Source organism: Gadus chalcogrammus, chromosome 20 (genome assembly GCF_026213295.1).
Source record: "Gadus chalcogrammus isolate NIFS_2021 chromosome 20, NIFS_Gcha_1.0, whole genome shotgun sequence".
Lineage (NCBI taxonomy): Eukaryota > Metazoa > Chordata > Actinopteri > Gadiformes > Gadidae > Gadus > Gadus chalcogrammus.
The window spans coordinates 2,094,742-2,109,129 of NC_079431.1; the positions used below are offsets into that span (position 1 = coordinate 2,094,742).

General features: G+C 42.5%; 1 protein-coding gene across 1 annotated transcript; it reads right to left on the reverse strand.

Moving 5' to 3' along the window:
• Positions 1–1,528: 1,528 nt before the first annotated feature.
• On the reverse strand, positions 1,529–7,255 carry slc5a3b (solute carrier family 5 member 3b). The gene is made up of 2 exons (XM_056580458.1): positions 7,008–7,255; positions 1,529–5,329 (listed from the first exon to the last, which is right to left on the reverse strand). The coding sequence occupies exon 2, from the start codon at positions 5,207–5,209 to the stop codon at positions 2,945–2,947; it is 2,265 nt and encodes a 754-aa protein (XP_056436433.1). The 5' UTR covers positions 5,210–5,329; positions 7,008–7,255; the 3' UTR covers positions 1,529–2,944.
• Between the last annotated feature and the right edge of the window lie 7,133 nt (positions 7,256–14,388).

A 14,388-nucleotide genomic window follows, 5' to 3' on the forward strand; every position in this document is an offset into this window, starting at 1 on the left:
CTGAGGCCAGTCAGACATTTGTTTCAGCGAATTGTTCTGTTTTTTTTTCGCCGTCTAACAGTGACAATGAACAAAGACGCGCCTGGATGCCAGTACTTTTCCAGAGGACAATATCATGAGTCTCCCCTTGGGGGCGAGGGTGGGCTGGGCTTGGCTGGGGGTGCACGATTCTCAAGGTAAACATTGTGTTTGCGCGTGTGGGTTTGGACTTCTTTCTCAATCTATTTATAGATTAATGTAAAATGTGTATTAAAAATATTTTTTTCATTCTGTTATCAATGACATGGTATATTTTCGGGGACGACTGAACTCGGGTAACCTAATGACCACGAGCACTGCGGGGTCAGCGATCCGTGGTGATGTTTTCCGCTATTTAACAGCTCCCGTGGTTGTCTATTAGCTTTGGCTAAATAACTAGCACATAACCTTCCATTTAAAAGAAGGGCCACGCCACCCGTTGTTTTTGAATGTGCTGAGCCTACACCACTGTGCGCAGCGTGCATGGCATCCGTGAATCTGGGGTGGCAATCCCAGGTGGATGGGGATTCAATTACCAACCAGAGAAGACCAATAGGCCTGTGGTGCTTGTCCATCACACCTCCTCGATTGAGAGGACTCAGGGGGAATTTTAGTAATGTCTAACTTACCCTATATTGGATTGAGAATCGTTTTTTTATTTATGTATGCATGCCATGTATTGCATGAGAAACGCTGTGGCATTTTAAAACCCAACAGTGTATCCTTTTTAAAACATTTCAAGATTAATTACGAAGCAATGATGGACGCCAACAGAATAACTAACATTCCAGTGCTCATATGCGGTCGGAAATGGAGGCGGTGAGTGCGGTCTTACATTGTGATAGTAGGCTACTTTAAGATCATCCGAAGTTACCAACCTTCCACTCAGTTCTAAGTGCAAACAAAGAATCCCGGTACCGCTGTTCATGTGTTTATCCAGAAAAGAATCACATGCAAACAATGTTCAATAGGTGTGTTTCTGTGTGAATGCTGGAAGGTAATAGCCTATAATAATAAACAAGGTAATTCCAAACATGTAAGCAGTAGGCTACAGTTAGGATCCATATATTAAGCTCAACTAACAAAACATTTCTGCAGAGGACTTTACTTCCACTGTTTAAAATAGGAATTTCTAACGCTGTATATTTTGATTATTGCAACATTACTCAAGGATGGGGTGTGTTTAATAGCATAGGGCCATCTGTAGAGGGTGTGTTTGTTGGCCTCCGTGTTATTCAGCCAACTCTATTATGTCGAATAATAGGTTTACGTGCACAATATATGAAATAATCATTTAACATTTGCTATAAATTGGAACCAAAGCTATGCCCTGGCTTTAAGTAGGCCTAGAAAAGACGCAGTAGGCTTCGCTGCGGTGATAATAAAGAGATATAGGCCTACTCGGTCGACAGGAGCTTGAGATGTAGGATCGTCAGATCTGCATGCGATGAGGCAATGATATATAAGCTTTTTAATAAAAAAATAATAATGAAAACCACACATGCACTGTTGTGTTTGCAGGAACTTTATTGAGCTCGAAAAATAAAATCCATAAAAAATCATATATTCTCAACAAGACAAAACTACTTCATTTAGTTATTATCAAACCACTTTTCTTTTTATTAATGTATTCTTTGTTGGACATTAGACAGGATAAACCTCCCATAGAAAGCCTGTATCTTGTAATCCATGTGTGTGTGTGTGTGTGTGTGTGTGTGTGTGTGTGTGTGTGTGTGTGTGTGTGTGTGTGTGTGTGTGTGTGTGTGTGTGTGTGTGTGTGTGTGTGTGTGTGTGTGTGTGCGTGCGTGCGTGTGTGTTAGTTGGTGGTGAACTACAATAAGCCTATATTAAATATCTCTTGGTGTTGACCAGAGAGTCGGAAATTCACTAAACAACATCTTGAAAACTCAAAAATGAGCTTCCTTTTTGTTCTTAGTTTCGTTGCTTCAGCAATCCACACTAAGACACGTTTGGTAGGAATATGCACGTGAAAAATTTGTAATGTGTAGTGTTAAGCCACATTAACAGACTTGAGATGAAAGTGTAGGGAACATGAAGTGCAATACATGAAGACCAATATAAATACATGGAAAGATATGGCATGTACATTATGTTATTCACATAGGAAGAACACCAAATATTTATAACACATTTAAACTCAAGGAGTCTGTAACAAAGCTATTGGAGTAAGCTGGGAACTATATTTGTAAAGATTCATGAAATTCACATTTGAAACAATGCAACAAGATAGATTAACTCCTCCAATATTAGGGTGGATGAATAATATATTAAAATGGCTGTGAACCCAATCACATGGAACAACGTGTCATGATCTTAACAATAAATTTGATTTCTACAATCGTCTTTCAGGCCCAAAAAACAGTTAAAGATTGCCTAATCTGCTGTATGGACATAAGCATTCCAATAACATGCCACCATACTCCGGAAACGGAAGAACACATTTTTTCACCTAAATGGATTCTGAGCAAAAAGGAAACAGAAACCTAGATAGAAAAACTTGAATTAAGTAGTGAAAGCAGAGAAATACATTGCCATACCATAGTATAACAGTACGATACATACATAATTGATTAAGCAAAAAATAAAGAAAACAGTGCATAGCTCAGATAAGGCAAATATTTTAATGAATTTAGTACAATTGAAAACAAATCCAATTATAGTTGGACAACAATAAGCACTGTTCACGAAAGTTCACGTTAAAGTGTCCTTTAAAGTCGACCAAATTACATGATACTAATAAGCTTATAATCCTTGTTAAAGAGCAACAACAGACAAATATAAACTGTAAATATTACAGCGCTTTTCAAACCTCTGAAAAGTTTAATTGTGCATTTTTTGATGAATCTACGGATCCCCGAACTCAAACACAGCGCAAATTTGCCTCTTAGTTCAGTGCCCACTAAAACTATAGTGAGAAATAAACAAACATGAAGACCCCCAAAGAGCAGACGCAAAAGAGACCCACGTTGAGAGTCGCCTTAATCCGGGGTGGCTCGTACAACATATCCTCTATGGTCCTCTCGTCCTCCTTGGTCAGTTTCTCCTCATTCGGCGCTCCGTCCTTATAGCCACAAAAACAGTCCAGGAACATCCGATAGTTGCTTCGCTTCCTAATCGCTTGGCTGCCATCTTCTTCTCTGTCCAGCTTCCTGTTGTCGATGTGCTCTGCGGGCGTGGCGATCGGGTTGGTCTCCGAGGTGGGGGTGGCGGGGTCGTGGTCCGTGGACCGCACCAGGAGTTTGACGTTGGCCTCATCCAGGCACCTGTCGTTGCGGACATCCTCCGGCAGATCTTTGTGGAGGCTTCCGTTGCCCTGCTTGTCCGTGAGGCTGTGGGATTCCTCCAGACCTTTGCGGGGACACTTCCGCATGCGTCGCAGGCCCCACAATGTAGTGGTGCGCACCTGCTCCTGATCCGGGGGACTGGTGCAGAGACTGACCACCACGGCCACAAATCCCGAAATCCAGAAGAGGCCGGCAGCGATGTACATGTAGTGGACATGTTTGATGAAGAGGGGGCGGTCGTCTGGCAGGTCACAGCGAGGCTCCCTGTAGATGAAGGCAAGCACCAGGCGGAAGGTGCCCAGGGCCAGGCCGGTCATCCCACCCCAGAACGCGCCTCTCTCGTTGCAACGTTTCCAGAACACGCCCAGCAAAAAGAGGGCCGCAATCGGGGGCGTGAGGTAGCCGGCCACCTCCTGGATATACAGGTACATCTGGCCGCCTTGCATCTCAATAATGACGGGAACCCAAGCAATGCTGATGGCCACCATAAATACCACAAACACCCGGCCGACCACCAGCAGCTCTTTCTGGGTTGCGCCCTTCCGGGCGGTCTGGTAAATGTCCAGGGTGAAGATAGTGCTGGCGCTGTTGAAAATGGAATCCAGATCACTCATAAGAGCCGCTATCATGACAGCCATCATGAGTCCTCGGAGTCCAACGGGCATCACCGCCATGACCAGGCGCGGGTAGGCGATGTTGGAGCAGCCGGCCTTAGAACCACACACAGCCAGGCAGTGCTCCGGCCCGATGCAGGCTATCTCATCTGTGAACAGAATGCGGGAAATCATACCTGGAATGACAATGAGGAACATGGGCAGGACCTTCAGGATCCCGGCCATGAGAGTGGCTCCTTTGGCGTGTGCGATGTTCTTTGCGGCGAGAACCCTCTGTACGATGACCTGGTCCGCACACCAGTACCAGATAGAAGCTGGGGTTTGCCCGAAGAGGAAGCCTGGCCAGGGAATGTCTTCGTCCAAAGGGCCCCGAAGGAGTCGCAGGGAGTTTGGCTTGGGCTCGATGCGACAGGAGGGGAAGTAGGAGAAGTTGCCAGTCGCGAGAATGGCGGTGACGTTGGGAATCGCCTGCATGTACTTTGTCCTGACTCCATCCAAACCACCGACCTTGATCAGGCTGAGGATGGTCAGGGTGAGGGCCCCCCCGATCATCAGCACAGCCTGAAGAGCGTCGGTGTACATGACGGCCACCAGCCCCCCGGTGATGGTCAACAGGGCCGTCATGCTGACAAGCAGGATGATCGACAGGTAGATGTTCCAGCCCAGGGACTCCTGGATGAAGAGGGCACCGGCGTACAAGTCCACAGAGAGCTTGGTGAAAATGTAGAGCAGCACGGACAAGGTGGCAAAGTAAACCTTCAGCCTGTTTCCCCCGTAGCGCTTCGACAGGTACTCGGGCATGGTGTAGACACCAGAGTGGATGTACACGGGGATGAACACCCAACCGAGGAGCTGCAGGAGAAGGAGTGCGTTGAACTCCCACGCACCGACGGCAAAGCCGCTGGCCGCCCCCGATCCTGCGAGGCCGATGAAGTGTTCACTTCCTATGTTGCTGACAAAGAGGGACGCGCCCACCACCACCCATGTCATCGAGCGGCCGGCCAGGAAGTATCCACTCACAGTGCTGCGATTGGCCTTCCATGTGGCAATCAAGCCAATGGAAAGCACCAGGACAAAATAGAGTCCCACCACCACAATGTCCGCTGCCTCCATCCCAGGAGCCATGACCTCAGGTGGCTTCGAGAAGCCTTGGTTATCAACAGAGTTAAAAAATATGGTATTTGAAAAAGGATCACCGATGGCCAATTGGGACGATCCGTTAACAGGGAAATGCGCTTCTTTGGTTTGCTGTCTGGATGGGAGCTCTGTCATCCACTGGTGTTACAAATTCACTAGGGGATGCTTCAGGGGGAGGTTATCCACTGCACTGAAGTCTAGATTTAGAGGAGGATGACGCGGGCTTCTTGTCTAAGAAACCTAGAGTTAACATTCCTGCAAGACAGCAAAAACAAAGAGAGCTTATTAGAGCATTGGAGTGGCGTGAACCCCATTGGAGAGGTCTGACCCCCACACAAACAAATGTTACACTGGATGTCATCAGACGGTGCGAGTTGATGAAATAACTTAAGCACAAGTGGCAAGTTTGAAAAGTGATTAGGTTTTATTGCAAAGCGTGTTATCGTACAGAACTCTTAATGAAATCATACAGCAGGTTGGCTCATCTTAAACCGTTCGAATGATTCAGCTCTTTTGGCTGACCTTATGCCTCACTAATGCAGTATTATGGCCTCGGACCACAAAGGCTTTCTCTAGTAACCTTTAAAGCTTCCCAACAACAGAACAAATGCCCCCCCCCCCCCCCCCCCGCCACACACCTCTGTTAGCGCATCAAATAAGCCTGCTAATGTCACGCTACAGGATCAAACACCTCATTAAGAGTAAGAAAGAAAAAAAAGCATGTTACTGAGCTGAAACATCACCTACTTCAATGCAATGATCTAAAATATGGTTATACATCTGCAGATTCTTGCATGTCTAATTGTAGGCAATTATGCAGGCAAACAGACTTGTATGTCGACACACGTAAACCAACTTGTCCCTTAAATGTATACTGGTATAACAACTTTTAATAACAGTCATGATATGAATACTAATGCTAGTAGTTGTAATTCATGCATGGTTTAATGAAGAGGAAGAGAAATTAGCATGAAACATGGTGAATTATTATGATAGAATTTATATTACACAGACACATTACACATTTGAGTTGGGTTCACTACTAGGAACCATTACGATATTAGAGAATATAGCCCAAAAGGATTTCTTCCCATCTCATTCACCAAACCCATGTATTGTTTTTCTGCTGAAAAAGGGTGTGCTAGATGTCTGACCAGCAGACACAAAAAGAGGAAACAACACGCACAACTATAACTTCATTATTACATCCACATTGCAGTAGGCCTACTCTAGCCCCATCTTTTTGACATTGGCGAAAAAAAAACAAAAAGAGGCCTACTTAACACTTTCTAAACACCAAGAACAACTTCTTTGGTTATTAATCCTTAGATTATGTCAAAATTGGGTCAAGAAGAAGACACTACGCAGTTATTTCCCCTACCAGCAGCACTCCAGTGTTTACCAAACGGTCCGCACTGTGCTTCATGTTTAGAGTCACAGGCCGTCGTTTCTGCAGTGTCATTTTGACAGGTGAATTGTAGTATGCATTACAGGAAGGCATGCCTCTGCTTGCTTAAATTGTCACTTTACCAACAGGTATACATCGCTGCGCATGGTACGCATGAGATTAATCAGGAACCTTCTAGGCGGATCACTCATTCATTCCCCATTCATTCCCCCCGCATCCTCGTCATGAGCGACATTTGTTAATAGCATTTACTGTTCTATTCTGTTTTCTCTGATCAGGCGCAACGCATAAAAAAACCCCACAAAAGTCAAGGTCAAAGCCTACTCTAAAACAATATATCCAATGTACGTATCACCGTATATCTCTCAGCGGACTGCATGGGCGCATTGATGTCTCTTGCTATAATGAGGCCTAAAAAATATAAAAAATATAAAAATAAACACGAATACAAATGAACGTGTAAGCTTGCTCTCCCAACCCCCCAGTACAGATGTTGTCCTACAGCAGAACTCATAAGATACTCACCAGTTGTGTGGTTCAATTGGAGCTGTTTCCACTGGCGCTCATCGGTGTCATCAGCCCACCCACACCCGAAGAGAAAGACAATGGCTTCCTTGACGCTCCGCGTTGCGTCCACGTATTTGCTATCGAGGGGGTCCAAGTCTGGTTAGGATTCACAGGAAGAAGACCTATCAGGCAGAAAGTCGCTTACAGTTGTTTGTATACAGAGCGGCTGCGGCTGTGTGACTTCGGTTGTCAGCGATATACAGTGATGTAGGCGCTCGTTACCACGCCCCTTCCACGTGGTCCGCCGACGCGCTAGGATGAAGGCTCCAGACGCGCCAGTAGATTCAAGACGCGCCAGTATGCCCAAGACGCGCCAGTTGTTTCAAAACACGCCAGTAGGCTCAAGACGCGCCAGTAGGTTCAAGACGCACCTGTTTCATGGTTCAAGAAGCACCAGTATGATCGCTCAAGTGCACCAGTATCATGATTCAAGAGGCGCCAGTTCGAAGCCCACTGGGAATGGGTCTGATTCCTGCAGTGCAGGAGTGTTGCCTTGTCCCAAAAATGCGTAATCTAAATATCAAATGCAGCAGCAGTATGCTTAGTTTAGTGGAGTTGTAGTTTAAGAATGTGTAAAATGATGGAAATACCACACAAAAAAAGATGCGTCGTTTGATTTGAAGGATCCTAAACTGGTTTCAGGGAGACGCTTTTAACAATCTAGATTAATCTACTTTAATTTGGGATGGGCAGTTTTTCTCTTGATTTAATAGTAACGTAATCAGGGCCAGAGAGAGTGTTAGAGAAGGATTATGCTTTCAACAGTGATGATTATATTCAAATCAGAAGGATCAGGTGTGCGTGAGTTCAAACGGCGGTTCCCATTTTAATATAGGGTTGGGGTTTCTTCCATGAGTGGTCTCAAGTTCAACCACAATCAAATGAGGTGCACTTGCAAAAGCACTTGCAAACAGCGCGATGGTAAGATCTGACTGAGTAACAGTAATGAGATACAAAACGAATTAAGAAACATTCTAATTGAAATTATTCTTAATAAAGAATACATACAAATAATTGTAGTATTTTTAGTATGACGTTGAGTATGATGTTTTCACCACACATATCTTCATGTAGGCATACAGCTTTTATGGTAGTCCAATCATCATTGGGAAGTTGGCAGGTTAACTTTATGAGACTTGCAGCAATTTCGTTAGAAATAGCCTAAATGTAATTAGGTGAAAGAAACATCTAGTAAGTAAACATGATTTCTGTCCGAGGCTGAAAACAACATTTTTATAATGGATTTTATTGAGCAAACCTTATTCTCAGAAACTTAGTAATATACCTTTAAGGGACGACGACGACGCTTCTTTGTACATTTCCATTCATTCCTTTTGCTCGGAAGCGTCACCTTATTGAAGACTACATTTCCCAGAAAGCCCCTCTTTGGGCGCATTATTGGTGCGACGGTCCCGTTTCCCTCAAAGAAAAGGGCTGCATTGGGAGTAGGGCTGAAAGGATGACATTATTCACTTTAACATAAGACCGTTTTAGGTTAACCTTCGATATGCTTATAAATGTTTCTTGTTAAATGTTCACAAGACGCTGTGTACTGCGTTGCCTAATTCATGTGTGCATAGCCGATTGTGTTTATGTCTTTTACTTTCTAAGTTCTGCAGACACCTTTAATGCTGCTGAAAACGGGTCGTCTTTCTTATGCATTATCCAATACAGAACCCATGCATCTCCAACGCCATTAGTTGTTTTAGGTCGCAAGTCAGAGCTCAGCTGAATGTTGACCATGAGCTCAAAATAATATGAACAATGTGCACCATTACAGGTTTCGATGATGAATGGAAGGCCCTGCATGCCTTCCCCCTCCCGTCATATATTCTCTGGTGTGTGCGTTGGGTGTTTATAGCATTGCATATGTCATATATTTACTCCAAAATTGAGGAATATTGAGATGCAATGGCATTTATAAGAGCATAGGACATTTGACTAGCAATCACTCAATTTGAGCCCTATTATATTTGTAACATAAAATTGAAATACATTTGATCCAATACCTCAATCTCGAAGCTGTGTTTTATTTTATATTTGGTTTGCAAACAAAGGCAATGGATAAACCATAGTTATGGTCATGTGGAGTACAATCATGTGGAGTACAACTAAAATAAAATCGGTTCTTAAAACATGTTCAAACCTTTGAATGAGATTAAATCGAGGTTTTGTCTTTAATGTCATCTTGGGTGACTTCTGAACAGTTAACAGCGTTTTGGCAGTTTAGTTGAATAGTTCATAGCACTGTTCAAGGTGAATGATCAAATGCTGAATCCCACCGGGCCCCTTCAGTGTCCTGGGTCTCCATTTCTCCTCCTCCTCCCACCTCCCACGCAGACCTTTGGGGTGGAAGAAGCTGTGCCACTGCACTGGTCTCCGCCGCCAGGAAGCAGAAGATGCTGGGCCATGCTGGGAAGGAACTGGAGTGTCTGTGAGCAGGCTGATACTGTTTGCTTATCTTTGTTTTGTTGTTGCTCACGTTAGACTGCTTTTGCTGATAGTCCATTTTGACCTATACCTCTGTAAACAGCGAATTGTACATTCCGGAACCATAACCTTGTGGAATAAATAACACGCATTGATAACAGCAGGATCTATCTGGATATATATTTGCAAGCATGTATTATTGAGCCCAAAGGAAATAAATCAGGTAAACAAGCTGCATGACAAGCAAGGAGAAGAAGAGAAGAGAAGGAGTGAGGAGTTATGCTTTGGTAAGAAAAACAATGTTTTTCTGTTTCAGAAAACATGAATTGACTACCGTAGGATTTCTGTACTTTAATGTCTCCAGCTTATTATTAGTGGCTGGTATCTTCTCGACACTCAATCCCCGGCTCCTCCTAGCCGAGTGTCGAGGTGTCCCTGAGCAAGGCACCTCACCCTGACTGCTCCCGACGAGCTGGCTGTCGCCCTGCGTGGTCGACTCTGCCGTTTGTGTGGGAATGTGTGCATGAATGGGTGAATGTCAGGCAATTGTAAAGCGCTTTGGATAAAAGTGTTATATAAATGCAGTCCATTTACCATTTGCAAGGACAAATATTTTATTGTTTCGACATTCGCTGTCCATTTCAGCTAAATAACAACGTGTATCTCCATTACTATTAACCTGAAATTGACTCTGCATTGACACAGCTAGTGGAATCCACTTCCATGTTCTCTTTAATTTCTCCCTTAAAACCTCAAAGAAAACATTGACACTAAATCCCACTAAAACCACAAAAAGGAAATCCTTAATAATATCTAGTCTTGTATCGTAATAAATATAAGAATACTAAATTGCCCAACACAGCTTACCTTACCCACCAGTGCTGTGCAGCATGTTGGTCTAGGAGTGGACACACCACCTACCCATACACAACACACCAACCAGGCAGAACACCTCACAAGCTGTATGCCTCAGGACATGCTGTGACGGGGCGCTTCCCTGCTATTTAGCCCTTTGGCAACCAGAACTGCTTTTGGCAACCGGGAGGCTAGATTTGCAAAGACAGTCCCACTCATTCATATGAGTTACAAGCTGCTCTTTCGTAAAGGTTTTGTTATATTCCATCTGGGAGAATTCTCGGTGCATTGCCTTGCAACACAAGTTCTCATTATGTGTTGCCCTTCCTTCAACAGCTGGGTTTCCTGTCGGGATGTCCAGGCTGTTACCAGTGAGCTCAGCCTGTCCAGCCCGGGGATGAACCATGTGAAGCAGGCCAATAAACTCAAGTCCTTCCCCTACGCCCTGAACAATGGGCCACTCTCCTCCATCACCCTTAAACTCATCGTCAGTCCCTTATCTCAAATACTTTCCACAACACCCTCCTACCCTTCTCTAAAAACGTTGAATCACCATGCGAAGGCTAAAAGCACAATCTTTTCTCAATCAAGCGATCGGTATTTCCAAATAGTTTCATGGTTTCTTGGTACCTCTTGACAAAAGATTCTAGAAAACCAACCTGCACCCAGTTCGGATTCTGATGATAAACAAAAGCACCATCAGGCGTTCTGGAATGAATGGGACCTATGAAACCTCCGCTTGAATAAAGAAATTCAGCTCGACCACATAGCAGGCAATAAAATGGAGAATGTATTTCCTCCACCTATACTTCCTCCTAGATCCTAAAATAGACGTGCCATCGCACGCCGGGGCCGACCCCTGGGCGTGTGATGCCATAGGTGCCTACAGTCAAATGATGTGGTCACCAAGGTTAGGCTCCCATGCTCTGTCCGGCACCAGGAGATACGGTCCCGCCAGCGCCGTAGGTTTTGGTTATTGGTCTGCAGGTTGTATAAAAATAACTAAATAAGAGTCTCTGTGAGATGTTATGTATAGGCCTATATAACATATATATATATATATATATATATATATATATATATATATATATATACATACATACATACATACATACATACATACATATATATATATATATATACATACATACATACATACATATATATATATATACATACATATATATATATATATATATATATATATATATATACACTGTACATTTTCTGTTGAGACAACTCCAATATTTGCAGTTAATACGACTTACAATTTTCTGTTGAGACAACTCAAATATTTGCAGTTAAAATGAGTTACAATTTTCTGTTGAGGCAACTCAAATATTTGCAGTTAATATGACTAAAAAGTTTCCAGTTTACAAACCACTATATTAAGTTCACAACAACACCATTTTATGTTAATAAAACTCTGTTTATTAGTGGTTCATGGATTTTAAGTACACATTAGTCACATATGTGTTTGTTTACTTAACAACATGCGACTCAAAACGTAAACCAAAAACCAAATGTGTTCCTGGTCAGTAAAGTCCATAGGAAATAGATATTTATCACACAACTAATCAGATAGTCAGGAAAAGAATCAGTTATGACCCACACCACACCTGGTGGCATGTCATGGGACATTTAAGAACATCTTCACTTAAAACTCTAAAATGCAAATGTATTAACTAGTATCAATGCAGTGGAATTTGGGTCATCTTGCGCAGCCCACAATGGTTAAGAAAAACTGTAAAACATACAATACTTAGCCTTTAAAAACAGGTCAAAAGGCAAAAATTGAAAAATTGGGTCTTTTTCGCAATGAAAACACATAAAATAAGCCCTCTTAAATAAGAGCAACGCTAACAGTCCAAATGGCTTCCATGAGGGGCAGAAATTAATCTGAAAGAACGCTGCAGGCTTACCAGGCATTATAAAAGGCTAGTTCAAAGTTTTCCTTTTGTCTAAATAATGTCTCAAAAAGTTACTGCACTATGCAGGTGTTCAGCCAATTTACCCAAACTACACAATATGCCTATATATATATAATATATATATATATCTTTCGATATATATATATATTTATACATAAATATATATATAAAATTATATAGATAGCATATATAGTATGATGTAATAAAAAATTATGTATTCAGAAATATATATATATGTATATATATATATAGGCCTATATATATATATATGTATTGTACTGCATATGTATGCATGTACTGCATGTACTGCATTTATGTATGTATGTATGTATGTATGTATGTATGTATGTATGTATGTATGTATGTATGTATGTATGTACGTATGTATGTATGTATGTATGTATGTATGTATGTATGTATTGTATGTATGTATGTATGCATGTATGTATGTATAATGTTTACTTCATAAGCCCTAATGTCGTTCATGTAGTTCAATTAGATACAAGCGCTCCATCTAGTGGTATGAACTTGTAATCACTCTTGCCGTTATGACCAAATAATTAACCCTTCGTAACATGGCCTTTATGTATAGCAGGAAGGCTTAATAACTGCCTTTCTTTGCTGCGAGAAAGAGAAAAAGGCTCTGTGCTTAAATTAAATTAGTTCTACAATGCTCTTAATAAAATATTTTGTTTGGAGAGAGTGTGTTACAAAGTAGGGTTAAAGGAGTTGTAAGTAAGGGATATTTATTCTTTACAATAAGTGTAGAAAGCTCAATATCCCCACTGCCCCCCTCTGATAGACTAGGTGTTCTCCCACTGCCTCCGCTCTGCAGAAAACAGAAAGAGGGTTATCTGGCATCCCGTCCCCACTTTATCCAATCAGGATAGAGAACTCAACAAGGAGGCGGTCCCTTTCACGGGCAGGCAGCAGGACGTCAGTTTTGACGCTACTCCACCAAACACTGCGAGCGGGGGAAGAAATGGCCGAAGAGAATCAGTCCAAGGTGCTGTGGGCGGTGACCCCATGGGGACAGTAATCTGATTGGCTTAGGGGCTTGTAGGTCAAGGCCTGCATGGTTTCATAAAAACTACTTGGGTCAAAAGGCCAGTATCTCTCGTGAAAGGTAGCTTGCCTGATCAGACGTAAGGAAGAACCAGGCTGTACTTTCACCTTGATGACTTGGTTAGGCCGGGTTATTTTATAATGAAAGTGGGCCTTGTTGAATAACCGAGTGTTTCAGAGCCGAGGTGGAAGTCTGTTGTTAGATGGGTTACTCAGTAACAACAGTGTTTGACTTAGCGGGCGGTTTATGAGCCTGATCTCAAACACATCTTGTGGTGTCAGAACACAAACGTGCCCGTGGTTGAAGCATTAAAGGGGCTTTCAGCGACGTTGTGTTGGCTGACTTCCTGTCTGTTGGCAGTTGGCTCTCCCCTCCTTCCTGCCTCCCCACATGAACAAGGACGGAGCCATCATCAGCACCTCACTCTTCTTTTCAGCTATTGGTTCCCCGCTTGCCGTGTTTGGTAGTGCACACAGCTCCCGTCTTTAGATCTGTTCAAAATGATGCGCTGCTATATATATATATATATATATATAATATATTGGTGATTAATTTGCTGTTATAAAATCGATTTCTGCTTAACCTGATGCTGCAGGCCTCCCAAACCTGTCCAACCAACGACCACCCTTTACTGACATTTACCTCTTTACTTTTTACAAGTGATAAAATTATATTTGTGTTCATCTAAGTCGAATGGGCAGACCTTGCCTTTCGCCTCTATCGCATTATTACCCGCCTCTTATAACAACGCCAGCGTCCGATTGGTCCGTCCATCGGCTAGACGGTCTAATCAGCAATCAGCGAGAGCGAATCCCAGACCAACAAGGAAATTATGTTTTCTGTGCTAGTGCTACATCATGATCAACTAGCACTATTTATACGTTCATTTATGTTAAGGAAAATGTTACATTTTTCTAAATATATCTGAATATAATAATATTAAATAATAATATTATAATTCTAAATGTTATAATAATATCAATAATATTAAATAATAATATTATAATTCTCTATTTTATAATAATAAAGGTGCTGTGCAGAGGGTTGCCGGTTCGGC